This window comes from Lontra canadensis, unplaced genomic scaffold (genome assembly GCF_010015895.1).
Source record: "Lontra canadensis isolate GAN:19392208 unplaced genomic scaffold, GSC_riverotter_1.0 scaffold18, whole genome shotgun sequence".
Taxonomy (NCBI): Eukaryota; Metazoa; Chordata; class Mammalia; order Carnivora; family Mustelidae; genus Lontra; species Lontra canadensis.
Genome location: NW_022631012.1, coordinates 5,638,068 through 5,654,177, shown reverse-complemented (window position 1 = coordinate 5,654,177; position 16,110 = coordinate 5,638,068). Strand labels below are relative to the sequence as shown.

Sequence of the window (16,110 nt, the reverse complement as noted above, 5' to 3'; positions counted from 1 at the left end):
ATTCAATGTCATCTTGAATTTTTTATTCTTTTTTGCAAACACCAAGAGATGTGATACCATTCTTGGAGATGGCTGTATATCTAGATATATTTATTTAGTTAGTTTTTTTTTTTTTAAAGAGGACAAACATTTTTTAAAAGAGGACAAAGCATTGAAAACATAATTTCTCTTTAGCTATTGAGGGAATATAGGGAGAAGAGTTGAAGTAGCCAAAATAAAATAAAGCAAACAAACAACAAAAATAAACCTTTCTTTCCATGCTACATCCTCATGTGCCCTCCAAAACATGCAAAATTTAAGACACATGGGAAAATGCAACAAGAACTATTACTTTGCACATTACATTACACCAGAATAATATCTATCTAGATTTAGATTTGCTATTGTCTTCAAGATGAATACTGAACTTCCTGAAAACAGAAATAAAACACTTAACCTCAAATCTCTTGGACCTAACTAAGGCCCTGACTACCTCTACATGACCTACTGTAAGTCAGTTAACTAGCAGTCCTTGATTTGCTCCCCTCGGAAATAATGGAAAGAATGCTTTGGCACCAACCATTCAAGTATTATGGCTGTGTATGAGCAGCTGTCAGAGAAAAGACTTTCAGGAGGCCCTGAGCCTCTTTGTTGACCCTCTTGGGAAAGCAAGTATTCTGCTGGATGAATGAGAAGCCCATCTCTGGCATTCAGCCCAACCAGTCATGAACCTCACCTGTATTATGCGGACCAATAATACAATCAAGCGTACCAGGTGATTTATAACTGTGATGGTTGACACTGTAGGATTGAACAGGGGTAGGACAGGAACTACACTGAACTACACTATTAGACCTTCCATAGAGTGGAAACTGAGTCCCAATGTTGCCCACAATATCAGAAGCCTCCCAGTCACAGATGATACAACTTTTATTTTTCTTTTCTTGTTTCCAGGTTACACCTGCCTATAACTTAGATATCTAAAGTTCTTGAGCATTTGGCCCTTGGGGGCTTAGGGGACTAGGGGCTCATATTAAATGATAGATCCGTTCTTCAATTCCAGTATTAGTTTTTTTTTCCTCTTAAATGATTATGTAGGTGGAAGGAATTTTGGAGCCTCCTTGGCACCAACCCTTTCTGGCTCCCTATGCCAAGCATATTAAAAGAAAAATGCGCAGTAAAGTTACCTCCAATTCCTTTTAGGTTAGGATTTTAAACAAGAAGATTGATTTTAGCAAGGTTCAGTCCCGATGTGGTTCCAAGGATAACATCAAACATTCTGCTGGGGGCGGAAATGTAAGTAGAAGTTTCTATGAGAAAGCTGTCTTGATTGTGTGGAGCCATCTACACAGCCAGCCCCCTGTCTACCTTTCCTGCTTCTCTCACAACACACACCTCCTACTTATTGCTGCTCCACAAGTCCCCTGGTCTGGGAGCTTGTCACCCTTGCATTTTTGCTGGTGGGCTTCCCATCCTTCCCTGAAAGATTATCAGCAAATTTCTTGCTTTCAGTTGAGGAATAAAATCTTACGGGGCCGCATCATGTCTTTCAGGAGGATGGCAAACACACCTCACTTGCCAATTTTGTTTGCTGGCCTTTGACTTCAAGGTTCTTCCTCATGTTGTCTCTACTCCCCTGCAAACATCAGCTGGGCACACACTTTTATAGCTCCATTTCAATTACTCTTGAGGCAAAGACTGACATACATGAAAGTACCCAAAGGGTGTAATGTCAACCTTTTGTACATCACTATTCATGAGAGTTAGGATATCATTTGAAATAATTCAAAACTAGTGAAGCACAGTTCATCTGTCATTCAAAGTGAAAAAACTCAAGTCGCAGTATAAACTTTGTCTTGATGGGATTTTTTTTTTCCTGTGTCTTGAATTGAATGGAAATAATATCTTTTGAGAGGAAGGGAAAGAAGAATCCATGTTTCTCAAACCTAGTTGAGGCAGAGCTGAAACAGGCAAACTCAAGGTAAAGGAAGCATGGTTCATTACACAATACGAATATTAAAGGTGACTCAAGCTGACTCTCCATTCTACAGATCCTTGTCACCTAAAATTCAGATTCTGGGCATCTGTGACTCAAGAGTGTCAAGTCCAGAATTCTTGCCTGTTTAATAACTCTTGTCTCCTTGCTCCTCAGCTAGGCAGAGATACAGTTAAGCAATGAAAGAGATGACAAGCCAGTGCCTTCTACCAGGACCTGTCACCTGTTGCTCGAAGTAGTTCCACTGAGCCTGAAAATGTCACTGTCATCGAAAGTCTATAGCAAATGTTGCTAGGCTCCTTAAGGATGCTGAGCTTAGCCTCAGGATCAGTATTTACATTGACATGGTGGCCCTCCTCCTTGTGTCCTGACTATAAGTGCAAACTGTGTGGTAGTCTCGCAGAAGCAGTCTCAGTCCTAGGAAATACCTGGAGGGTGTCAGAGGACAGCCCCTATCCTCTCCTGCAGCCCCTACTGGCCAAAACAGCTAGGTGGCAAAGGAAAAATTGAGATAACAATCTTAAATTAGGTAGGGGATCTTCCAACCTCCAAAACAGTTGTCAAACTTTCCTCTAGAGAAGAATCACTTATTCAAATATGCAGATTCCATGGCCCCATTTCCAATTCAGTAATACTCTTGTACTTCTGACACATTGGACAATGGACCACAATCAGAAAAGCACTGTTTCTAACACAAGAAAAAAAAATGTTATTTTACAATTTGGTAGATAAGAAAAATTCCATTTTGGCAAGACATGACCATTTTAGAAAAGCTTTGAGCTTTCTTCTTCTTATATCTAAAAGCAATGCTGGTCTTCTTGTATCTATGAGCAATGTTGGTCACTTTTATGTAAAAATCATTTTTTAAAGAGTAATTCATTTCTTCACTTGGCTTTTTGCTTATGGAAATGTTTAACATGGTGTGGCTTCATTCTGTGAGTGGAAGCTTGCCTTATTAATCCAGGTGTTTCTATCCTCTTGTGGCATGATCTCTTTTCTACTAAAAAAAAATCTTCTGTTCTAGGATTTTCTTTCATTTGGGTCCTTCTTTCCAACCAAATGTGGGAGGACACTGGGAGGTTATGTTTTCCTGTGTGTGTGTGTGTGTGTGTGTGTGTGTGTGTACTTCAGTTTGGGTTTCTGTGTTGTTGTATGTTGTGAGTATGGGTATGTTTCTGGATTTTATGTATGAGCCTGGGGACTTGTCCATGTCTCAACCATGTTAAGCGTATTTTTTGTGGTTCATACAGGTGCAGATTGTTACCAAGAAGATAGACCTAAGCCATGTGACATCTAAATGTGGCTCTCTGAAGAACATCCGCCACAGGCCAGGTAAATAAATACTTCTTGGTAGTTGAGGAAATATTAAATTGCTCAAGAAATCAACAAGCAAATTTTTTTTGTTTTAAAATACCTAACTGGAAAAAGTCTCAAAATCCTGAAAATTCATGCTTTTATTAATGGAAACTTAAGGAAGAAACTTTAAGGCATCTTCATTTGGACAAATAAGTTCAATTATCACAAGGAGGCCACATATCATAGGACAGGTTCAAAATTAAAGGTATATAAATGCATTTATTCCTACGTACTCAACATGCTTATTGGAACTCTTTTGAAATATATGGTTTATAAAACACCTTGGGTCATGTATTTATACATAATTACATGGATTGAAAGCAGCATTTCCAAAGATTTTTCATGAAGTATTTTGTCTACATATGTGAAGGAAGGATTGTGTTTAAGCAAAGCTGATGAAAATATTTATCTGCTAAATTTCTCAGATCCTACAGTAGGTCAATAAGCATTATAAATCCTCAGCAGAACGCGGTGCTTAAATGACCCATCACTTGACACAGTGCTTGTACCAGCTTATTTAACTCTTGGCCTCTTGTTTTTCTAGAATATTGTATAGGACTAGTGCTCTAGAGTACAATTTACATTCATACTTGTTGGGGATTTTTTCCTCTTTAAAGTGTAAATCTAACATATTATGAGTCATTTTTCTGAGTACCATTATTATATATTTTTGCTAAATTCTACCTTCATGTGTATTTAAATAATGGACAACTGTCAAATTTGTTATTTTCTTGAGATTATTTTGACACAATAGATACCGTTGAGTTATAGAAGGACAGGAGGAGGCCTTTGCTATGCTTGATGTCTTAATTAAACCAGGTAATAGGTTATTCCCATTAATCACTGCCTCAAATGTTATCAGAAACAAAGTATAAGAACAATCGAGCCAAAAAGATTTCTAACCAAGAAAAAGATCATTAAGAAGAATTTATTAGTTGAAAAAGAAAGGGAGATAGGCTAAGTTTCAAAATGGATAAATGCATTGGAAACATGTTTAGAAGTCAGGTTTCACTTTGACAAAGGGTGTTGATAAAACAAGTCAAGGAGTTTGAAAAGACATATATGGAATCTCTATTGGTTCACAACCCTCTTGAGAGGGTATAATCTGAAACTGGCCCATGTACTCAGAAGATGGGGGGAAACCAAAGAAAGAGGCAGGCCATTCCAGGTTAGTAGGTGGCAGTTTTAATAAGTAAAAGGGAACTTTACATATTAGACTTCTCTTGGGTAGCAGTAAGATGGATCCTCATACCCACCCACCAAATCTTAAAAGTCTATTGAAGAGGCCTTAACAGGGTTTAGTCATGCATCCTGTGTAGGTGTTCTCAACACCACATCATTATCTCAAGGCTCTGTCCTTGGAACAGCTTGTTGAAGCAGAAAAGGCAAGCAAGGGAGAAAATGAGAAACATCCAAGTACCCAGGTCCAGTTTTCAGGTCAATTAGTGTCATGTCTTTTTGTAGATGTTCCTCAATAATCTCCAATATTAATTTCAGAACCATTACCCTGGAATTAGCTTCTCTGCCATTCCTGAGGTGACCCGGACATGGTCTCATACTGCGTATCTTCACAGTTCTGCTCTCTATAACTCAAGCTTACAAATTTAGTTGACTCTGTACTGCTGTGTCAACAGTATGACTGAAATATTTGGCCATACTGCCTATTTTCCTCCAAAATGCAAATGAAAATATAAGATTCTTTAATTTAGACAGTCAGTATTCCATTAGCCAAATTCAACTGGACTATTGTGCAGGAAAATGTGACATAGTTAAAGAAGTAGTCTATGTAAGATTTATTGGTCATAAAAGACTATTGTCATGGACTCCCACCTATTTCTAAATCTAGATCTTTCTTTTATAAGAACTGAATCAGATGACTAAACTCTTAAGGAAGTGTTAACACAATGATCCTTGACAATGGCAAGCTTTTCACAAAGTTACTTTGGAATGTGGAGTATCTAAGGAGAAAATAAAGGAAGCAGTTCAACATGTGGAAGCCCAACTTTAGGACATATGGAGCTTGATAAAGATTATAGTCCTTCATAATTAGTGCTCCTGGTGGATGCCAGAATTCTTCAGAGCCAAAGACATAGATCTGTGAATACAAATGGGTTTCTCTCACAGTTACATAAAAATTTCTAGTAGGATTTCAATAAAAACAGATTTCTCAAGCTTCCTTTTCTGAATACATTTTGGGTCAATATTACGTTTTTTTTTTTCCTCTCCCTCAAAATAGATTTCAATAAAAATTTTAACAGGATTATAACTCTGTCTAACATATAATCATAAAAGAAAGCTTGCAAAGGCCATTTCTATTAGTGGTAACAAAAAAGTAAAAAGATTGCAAGAAATTTGATCTCTTCAAGTTGAAACTCAACATCCTCCAGCCTCTAACCAAGATAAATATGTTTTATGAATCACCCTAATCCCATCACAACCAACACATGAGACCCATGTGGCTAGGAGAAATGTTGGAAGAATAACACTTCCTACAATAATGCATATTTTGGTGGGAGGACAAGTACATGTCTCCTATAAACACAAGTTAAATAACACTGTGCACATCCTAAAGCTTCAGGAGAAGATTGAATGGATATATTTTTAAAATGTAACCTAATAATAGCACATAATTTCAAGGGGCCCCTGGCCAGGTAGTTGGGTATCAATATAAATATCTGGGTATCATATGAGAAAAATACCACAAGGTCTAAGTCTATGAAGACTTAACAGGCCTTCTTTTTGATCTCCAGAAATACAAAAGCATCAAGAGTCCAAAATTGAAAAATCTTCCCCATGTTTCTCCCAAGTCAAAATCCTAAAAAAGAAGCAGTTATAATAGTAGATGGTCATGTCATTTACCACTGGGCTTCCAAAGAAATGCACACACCCAAAACCAGATTGAAAATGAAAGTGAAGGGGCGCCTGGGTGGCTCAGTGGGTTAAAGCCTCTGCCTTCGGCTCAGGTATTGATCCCAGAGTCCTGGGATCGAGCCCCACATGGGGTTCTCTGCTCCGCGGGGAGCCAGCTTCTCCCCCCATCTCTCTGCCTGCCTCGCTGCCTACTTCTGATCTCTGTCTGTCAAATAAATAAATAAAATCTTAAAAAAAAAAAAAAAGAAAGAAAGAAAGAAAATGAAAGTGAAAGCAAATCTCAGTTGGAGAGGTACAGGGGTCTAATTTAGCTTCTTTTCAAGTCAAAGACATCAGCAGGCCCTCAGAGGTGCTCAAGGACAGACTAAAGGATAGTGGGTACCTACCAGGATTGAACTCCCTGCATTTACAAGCTGGGAAAGACATGCAGAGATAGGGGCACCACTCTGCATTCTCAATGATTAGCATATCCTCAAGCTTCAGGCTAATTAGCATTTAAGGAAATGATGTGGTCAAAACTATCTCCACATTATCAGATCAAAGTCAGTGTCAGATTGGTCCTTTGCCATCTGTACAAGAGTGGGATTTCCTAAGGTTCTCTCAACACTCACTGGTAATAAACAACTTAGCTTCCAACTTTAATTTCATCAGTCAAGCTATCAATGTTGAAAACATACAAATGAATATATTAACCATATGTGTAGCATTTCTAACCTAATAGTTTAGTTTTTTAGGCTTTTTTTTTTTTTTTGGAAAAGTGACCTATTACCATGAAAAAGAATAAAAATCTTCATTTCAATTTAATTTACTCCCATAAAAGTAAGAGATTAAACGTTCCAAGTTTTAGAAAGGACGAAATAGGATATTTTCACTGTGTTCTTTTTAGAATTTTTATTATACAGATAAGAAAAGCCCCTCTGATATTTTATGTTAGACATGGTAGATTATGAAGAAGAATTTATTAGTTGAAAAGCAAGGGTAGACATGATAAGTTCCAAAATAGATAAGTGCATTGGAAATTTGTCTAGAAATCAGATAATTTAGCTTCAATTCAGCTTAGAAGAAAAAGATATTAATACATAGGTCAAGCCATATAATAGTACAAAAAGAATGTCCTTACCTTGGGTGATATGGGACAAATGGTATGGACTAGAAATTCTAAAAAATTCCTTTCACATCCATGATTTAAAAACTAGTAAATTAAGTCTGTGTTTTATAATGATCTATCTACTGTAATCGTTTTGGGGAAATAAGCAGCACAAGTAGGAAGATGTTATTGTAGCAAAGCACTTAAAAGCCTTTCTTCTCTCACAGGTGGTGGGCGTGTGAAAATTGAGAGTGTAAAACTGGATTTCAAAGAAAAGGCCCAAGCTAAAGTCGGCTCACTGGACAACGCTCACCATGTCCCCGGAGGTGGCAACGTCAAGGTAAGAACCAAGGTTGTGAGCTGATCCTGTCTTCTGTTTTTTAATTATTCTGAAATGCTCCTCATCAGAATGGGTCACCGATCAAAGACTAGACAAGTAGGAAGTAGGAGTGGCAGAGCTCTGAGACACGGTGAAAAATCTAGGGGCCAGTGAAGACACTTGAGGTAACAAGGCCTGGCGCTTGTCTTGAACAGATCGACAGCCAGAAGTTGAACTTCAGAGAGCATGCGAAGGCCCGTGTGGACCACGGAGCTGAGATCATTACGCAGTCCCCAGGCAGATCCAGCGTGGCATCCCCCCGACGACTCAGCAATGTCTCCTCTTCTGGAAGCATCAACCTCCTTGAATCCCCTCAGCTTGCCACTTTGGCCGAGGATGTCACTGCTGCACTCGCTAAGCAGGGTTTGTGAATATTTCTCGTTTAGCATCAGAGTAATAATATTTAGGCATGAGCTCTTGGCAGGAGTGGGCTCTGAGCAGGTGTTACATTCATTCTTTACAAACCATAAAATAAATCATCTCATTCCCAAACTGTAGTAATTGTTACAGTTTTATAAAAAACAATGAATAGTATATGCAGAAATTGACTTGATTTCCATTTGCAACAGGAAGACACTGGCTTTACATGAGTACAATTGGACAATTATTTTTGCTCTGCTCTGTTTTGCATGGAGTATTATAATTTTAAAAATTGCATTTTTACCTTTCATGTGCCTGAAGGCTATCCATACATTCTGAAAGGCCTTGCTGAAATCCAAGCTGCTCATTCCACTATTCTGTTGCTGGGTGAAAAAATAAAAGCTGCCCATTTTAACTTATTACAGGTTACATTAAATCAAGGAGTCTGATTGCAGGAAGGAAAGAGCATGTAAGAAATAAGTTTTTTGGTTTTTTTTTTTTTAAGCGTTATTTTGTATAAATGGAAAGGAAGATTCAGTTAAGTTATTAACATTTGGGACCTGGATAATTATATCAGAGTATAAGTCAATCCAATAAATTATTTAACTAATTAAAAATAGTTACAAAGCATTTGAGCTGTGGTTGAGGAAGCAGTTTAAAAGTGCATCTCTTAGGAATGAGGCACTTTCATTAGGATGGACTCGTGTCTGATTAGAATGTCAGTTGATCAGCTAGATTTGTGTCCACACTACAGTTTCACACTCCCTTTCCATCTGTTTGATACAGTATTATAGATATAAATATATATATATTTCTCTGTGGCCATTTGTGATACTTCCTCATATACTTGAATATTATACTTCCTTATTCACAGTATCTGTGTCTCCTGCACCCTTTGGTGTTGCGATTTTAGGTATGTGAAAGTAGATGTTAGCAGGGTTCTTTCCCTATTTAAAAAAAAAAAATACATTAAAAAAGAACAAAAAGTTTTAGCATGAAGTTGCTTCCTGTAACAACTCAGAGCTGTAACCCTGTTCTAGTGCCAGATACAAGTCTCTCCCGTGATGCTAGGAAAATTTATTTTTCTTTGCTTTCACCAACATGGAGTTTGTGGGGGTGGGTCCAGTTATACATTAAAAGGGTTTACAGATTGTTGGTTTAAGATTTTGGATTTATCTCATTTTGAATTATGGAATACTTTGGGTTTTATTCCTGTAATCATTCATGAAACAGACTTCTTAAGATTTTTTTTTTTTTTTCCATTTGCTAAAGTTGAAACTAACAGAGGGAGTTTGGGACATGTTGTCCCACTCTTCCAAACAGTGCCTGCTAATTAAATTATCTGAGAGAAAATATTTGGCTTCCTTACCCAAAGTAAAGATCCCTTGATCAGAAAGGACAAGTACAGTAATTTGAGAAGCCAGAGCTACGAAATACTTGAGATACACATATCTAAATCAGTTTTCTTGGGATTCCAACATTGCCCTCTGTACAGGAACCCTATATGACTTAGTATTACTTATCAATAGATGATACTGGTCTGACTTAATCTACAGTCTGGGAAATCACCAATTAATTAATTCCTCTCACAAATCATTCATCTTGGACTTGTGAATAAGCAACAAAATAGTCAATGGCCCGAATAAGCAATCAGTTACCAGTCTGGGTGGATATTTTTCAGTATTTTATCTATTCTTTTTCTTGCTCGGGGCTGGTAGATTGGATCTGAACAGTTAAAGGCAAAGAGTCTGATAGGTGTTTGATTCCCGTGAGCCAAATTAATTTCTGACTATATAAGAGGAAATGATGGGCATGGATGAGGCAACGAGGAAGTACAGTAGTATCTAGGAAAGCAGCCAAGGGATGCAAAGACAGACAGACATGGGTACCATTTTGTGACCCACTGGATATTGCAACCAATGTGACTTCCACCAAAAAAAAAAAAAAAAAAACCTCTAGGATCAAAAAGATAGTATTCATTCTCAACTAAGAGGTTTTACATCGGCAAATAGGTTGACGAATCAATGTTGACAAATGAAAATGTTGACAAATCAATTCTTTTATACAACAGCCAAAAAATTAGAAACTACTGAGTATGACTATGGATGTGTCTATTTTCTGCGTAATAATTGCTATGATGTGGATTTGGCCTATCTGAGCATTTTATTCATCAGCTTCCCTTGAAATGCTCCAGAAAATCGGAGAAGAAAGAGTAGTTGCGTGGAGACCTATGGTATTTTCTTACATGTTTGACAGTGTTAGATAGTGACTGAAGTTCTCTAGAAAGAAGGAGTTAACAGCTGGTTAGAACAGTTTTAACCTATAAAATAAATATTTTTTACCAACTTGGTTTAATTGTTTATAAAAGTTAAGAATAAGTAATTATGCTTTATATGTGAAAATTCTGTTTCTTATAAATACATGCCCAAGATACAGATTATATAAAGCCCTCAGATACTAGATTTGGCATTAAAACAAATGTTTATTTCAAATTATAGTAAAATTATAATGAGTAAATGCCCTTCCTTTGTATGGAAATATTATTCTTTATAGTGTTCACCAAATAAACCCTGATAATTTGTACCAATCCAAGAGAGAAACACACAGGCTAAAGGTCTTCTTATGGGGTTAGGGAGTGGAACCTATCTTGCCTTCACTCTCAAGATTAACGACACAAATTAAGCTTTTTGAACACCACTCTTGTGGGGATACCCATACGCTGATCTAGAAATTAAAGCTTTATAGTTCCAATTCTAGATCTATTACTGCCAGTTTCTCTCTGGCTTTAGCCTTTGAGAACCTGTTTAAGGATACATAAGTAATCCAGAGCTGTGAGGAGTTGAAAGGCCGGCTTCTTCAATGAACTCACTCTCTCTGGGTCACCTGCAACCAATAATTGGGTACTTTATAATGACGCAGGAAAGATCCGAGTTGATGATGAGTTTCAAAGGCCCTGTTCCTTTGGGAACCAACTCTCTCTGGATTCTCCTGCTGAGTTCCAGCAGGGTGATAGGTTGAAATCCCACCCACAAGCAAGACACCTGTGTAACACCAACTGGGTATGGCTGAAGAAGGCTGATGAGAGAACTTCACTAAATGGAAGAGTCTGCTGATGGTAACTGGCTTCTCCACACTTTCATACAGAAATACAGCAGGAAATAGGATCATCAGCCAAAATGTAGCATCACGTCACTATTGTTAGAGAAATAATCTCAATGTAGTTGATTTTGACCTTGTTACAATTACGCTTTTTGTCCGATTTTTCATGCCACAAAAATGAGAAAAACAAATGATTCATGGTCTAAGTAGCCAAGAAGAAAAAAATAGATTCATGGCTTGGAAAGGCAAATTCTAGGCATTCCTTCCAAAACTGATGTGCTAAAATCAGCACTGATGTTTGTTTTTTTACACCTAGGATTTTTAGCCTGGGTGTGTAGGTTGAGGCCAAGTCCCTCTGCAGGAAAGAGCTTATTTTTAAACTCAGAAAATGTCAATCATGAAAATCTACTTCAACTTTAGCAAAAAGAAAAAAAAAATCAACAAAAAGTATACTCTGTATGCTGGGATTCCAAGGTTCCAACATGCCGCTACAAATCTCTGGGGGGTTTCTTTCTTCTGATAATTCTAGAGCCTGTTACCATAGAAAGGCATTTCTTCAATGGCTGGTTGTAGTTAGTTCATGTTTTTCAATCAAAATTTGCAAATGTATTTGTTGCTGTATAGTGATTGTTTTGCAAAATAAAATTGCTTGTCACCTAATCCACAGTTTCAGATTGTTTCTTCTCTGGGAAAAAAAAAAATATTACACACACACACACACACACACACACACACACACGGCTCCGTCCAACCAAGGAAAATTTATGATGACAAGGCTCTTATTATCTCCCCAACGTGTGTCGGGATTTGACCACTCCTGTATTTAGCAGGATGCTATCTGTTGCAAGTGACAGAAACTGAAATCAAATTGACTTAAGCATAAGGGCAAATTTATTGGCTCAAGTGACCAACAATGCAGGCCTCAGGCATGGATGGATCCAGGCATCCAAAAGATGTTAAGACTCTTTTTCCGACCCTGGATCCAGGCTTTCACAAGATGTCATCGGGAATCTTTCTTTTCCCAAATCTCAGCCCTGCTTCTTCTGTGTTGGTTTTATTCTCAGGCAGACACCCCTTTCATGACAGTCTCTGGGAGCTCCAGCTTCACAACCCACCAAAAAAAAAAAGCCCTTTCCCACTAGCACAACCAAGATCTCAGGTCTGAAAATCATTGAACCTTGGATCACCTGCTCACTTCGGCTGATTACCCATGGTTAGGTCACATTCTTTTCCCTATTCCAGGTGGTTGGGGTAGGAGGAAAGTAAAGGGAGAAGGGGCTTCTACTGAACTACATAACCTAATCATGAAGAGGAAATATTCCCTTCTAAGTAAATAAATGTTCCCTCCTAAGTAAAGTCAGTCTGCTACTGTGAGAAGAGAGAGGAATTGATTCTGGGCAGATCATAAGGCAGACATTCTATAGGCCCATGCACCTTATCCCTATATTTATTTAATCTTTTAGCTCCTTGCTATTCAAATTATGTTCAGGCTTCACCTGGGCCCTTGTTAGACATATAAAGTCATATGTTCCACTGCCGGCCAACTTACAGCATTCCCCTAGATGAATCATCTGCTCATTAGAGTCTGAGAAGCATTCAGCTCATCTAGTCCAAGGAGAAAAAGCTCCACAACAGCCCACTGACAGGTAAGAATCATTTCTAAGACTACAGGCGGTAATATCACCAAGTCTGATGTCAGAGTCTGAGTATCAAGTGGTAGAAACTTGAGACTGGTGGAAGAAAAGTCTTTGCGAGGGAGATTTGCCAGACCCACCATTCTAACTTGGCTGAAACTTAGCTCTATCAATGGAGTCCTCACCTTGCATTCAGTTTTCCTTTGCTAATAATGCAGATTTGGTACGATGTAGCCAACATCATTACACTTCCAAGAGTTTCTTATTTTAGGGGTTCCCGGGTGGCTCAGTTAAGTGTCCGACTTCAGCTCAGGTCATTATCCAGGGTCCTGGGATCGAGCCCCACATTGGGCTCCCCGCTAGGAGGGGAGTCTGCTTTCTCCCTCTCCCACTCTCCCTGCTTGTTCTCCTGCTCTCGCTATCTCTCTGTCAAATAAGTAAAAATCTTTTTTTTAATTTTTTTTTTAATTAGTATCCATATTATCCTTCAGGGAAGTCTCTACACCGGATTTAGACACTTATTTGTCTGATAGCATGAATCACGAGAAAGTCTTAGTTTTCTTTCTTATTAACAAGGCAAAGAAGATTTTGCTTGGCTTGAGAAGAGACAAGTAACTCAAATATAATGTAGGATTACAAAATAACCCTGTATATAGCTTATATAGAGGGGGAAACATCCTCTTCTTTTACGATATGGCACTTGTAGAACTTTGACCCAAATAATTCAGGGATAGAATGTGCTCTCTGTCAAAAATACACAGTCCAGCAACCCAAAATTGTTTCAAAACACTATCCTTTACTAGGTTTTCTTGAGTATGTTGAAGAAACATCACAGTCACACTAAAAAGCCCACTTTTTTTTATTCTCTCCTGCTTTTTATCACAAACATAGTACAGCTGTTTCCATTTCTAATCCTTCACATTCCGTTAAAATCTCCTGCCTCAGGCCTGGTTGAGGTAATAGGTCTGTGGCTTCCAGATGTGCTTTGTTTGGAGGGCACCGTGTTTTCAAACTCAAGAAAGTTCACACACTCACACATTCATACACTCTTTCAGATTTGGATCTTTCAAAAGTTAAAGGTTTATAACTTCAGGTTCAGACCCACTCCTTTTTCTCTCCCTCCCAAGTTTTTCCTCATTCTCTGAAACAAAAACCCAAAAGAATGAACCCCCAGTTCTAAAGTGGAGGGAAGGGTCCGGTTGGATAGGTCAGATCAGAATCCTCAGGGAGACTGGGAGCCTGAAGAACAAATATTTAATAGACTTTGCCCTATCTTGAGAAAGATGAAAGAAATCTTTAATATGTTTATTTGACAGTGATCACTGGTAATTTCCATGTCCATGATAAACATACTTAAGATTCTTTTCCCACCTATATTTTTCATTAAAGCAAAGGAAAAAAGAAAAAAAAAGTGGCATTTGTTTGCTTGTTTCTCCACATAAGATTTTTTAAAAATCTCATAGTCAAGTGAGAAATGAAAAAAGCTATCCTCTTGGTAGGCCTGAACTTGTAAGGTCCTTGCTTATAACTTTTGGAAGTAGAAAAAAGACATCGTGGAAAGAGGTTGTAAAATAGTCAAGCAAATAATGTGTTCTTGAGCCCAGGGCCGATCTTCAGCCAACACACCCCTATTCAGCTGAATAAGTTGTTAGAATGTTGAAAGACTTGCTGCCCAAGCTTCCTCCTTACCAAGCCCATCTTTGGCCTCCACAGATCTCATCCAGTTCTAACACCTGTAAGGTCAATCCCTTGTATGGCAGAGAACCTCCAAGATCTGTCCCAGTACCCCTCAAAGCCCTACCATTTAAGTACCACCAGTGGCTTTGATCTCAGGGGCATTACCAGCTCTTACAGGAAGCCCAGATCTAGCAGCCTGCCAGCCAGCCTCAGCTGTCACTTGCCCACCCCTATTCCTGCATTGCCTGTCTCCTCCAAGTCAGAAGATGGGAATCCCACAGAGGAGATGGGATCTTTTCTGGCATACTGGTAGGCAAATAGCGGTACTCAGTAACCATACCTTGGCTATGGTCCCCTGTTACCAGTCTTCATTTCACCCAGAACTTCCCTGATATGTTTGTTTATGGGAACTGCAGTGGCCATAGGACTTTAACTCTTAACGGAATATAGAGATGAGCAAAAGGCACTGAGGAGGTAATGGGGTTCCTGAAGCCAACAACAAAAGAAGGTTATGAGCAATAGATAGGCCCCCTGGGGTAACATGCGGTTAGCCATGCCTAAGATAAACCCTTTTTAAAGATCTCTGTTGAAATTCACCTTCACCTATAACCCACCAGAAGTGCAACTAAAGTGGGCATAAACCTTAATTTTATAATTAGTGATTGTCTTTTCCAGGCATCCTTAAAAACATATGTTAACTCCTATGAGTACTTTTTTTTTTTTAAGATTTTATTTATTTTTTTGACAGACAGAGATCACAAGCAGGCAGAGAGAGAGGAGAAAGCAGGCTCCCCGCGGAGCAAAGAGCCCAATGCGGGGCTCGATCCCAGGACACTGTGATCATGACCTGAGCTGAAGGCAGAGGCTTTAACCCACTGAGCCACCCAGGCGCCCCCTCCTATGAGTACTTTTATCATTGTCCCCATTTTACAGATGAGATAACTGAGCATGGAAAAGTTATTTAAAACTTAATGGGGGGGGTGTTGCTCAGTGGCCAATAAACTGCCTTGACTGCTCCCGACTCCCCAAAATCTTAATGGGCAGAGGCTGAATTTGAACCCAAGCAGTGCAGATGTCTCGTCTCATCTAATGATTAGGTTTGATCTCCTTAAATATTCCAATAAGCAATTTTCCTGACAGTCAATAATGAAGATATCAAATATCTGTCATATAAAAATCTGAGCATTAAATGAGAAAAATGTTCATGTATTTGCCTTTAATTCGGCAAATAATGAAAGAGGATTATGTCTCAAACAATATCATTTCTGTAAAGAGCAATTCTTTTTTAAAAAATTGAAGTATAGTTGATATACAATGTTACACTAGTTTGAGATATACAACATACTGATTAGATACTTCTATACATTGTGCTCTACCTACCACAGGTATAGCTATCACTTGTCACTATACAACACCATTACACTATCATTGGTTATATTCTCTATGCTGTACCTTTTAACCCCATAACTTATTCCATAACTGGAAGCCTGTGTCTCTCACTCCCCTTCACCCATTTTACCCATCCCCACACTTCTGGAAATCATCAGTTTGTTCTCTGTATTTATGGGTCTATTCCTGCTTTTTGTTTATTCATTTGTTTTGTCTTACAGACTCCAGATATACATGAAATCAAATGGGATTTATCTCTATCTGACTTCTTTCAATTAGCATA

General features: G+C 38.4%; 1 protein-coding gene across 20 annotated transcripts in view; it reads left to right on the top strand.

Annotated features, from left to right (window-relative positions):
* MAP2 (microtubule associated protein 2) overlaps positions 1 to 9,286 on the top strand; it is a 141,124-nt gene extending 131,838 nt beyond the window's left edge. For 12 of the 20 annotated variants that reach the window (XM_032859915.1, XM_032859919.1, XM_032859917.1 and 9 more), the window contains 4 exons: positions 1,183 to 1,275; positions 3,226 to 3,307; positions 7,517 to 7,629; positions 7,824 to 9,286. In XM_032859915.1, the coding sequence (XP_032715806.1) occupies positions 1,183 to 1,275; positions 3,226 to 3,307; positions 7,517 to 7,629; positions 7,824 to 8,039 (504 nt within the window). In that variant the 3' untranslated portion in view covers positions 8,040 to 9,286. The remainder of the gene's footprint in view (positions 1 to 1,182; positions 1,276 to 3,225; positions 3,308 to 7,516; positions 7,630 to 7,823) is intronic. The other 8 variants (XM_032859920.1, XM_032859933.1, XM_032859928.1 and 5 more) reach the window with 1 other exon arrangement.
* Positions 9,287 to 16,110: the final 6,824 nt, after the last annotated feature.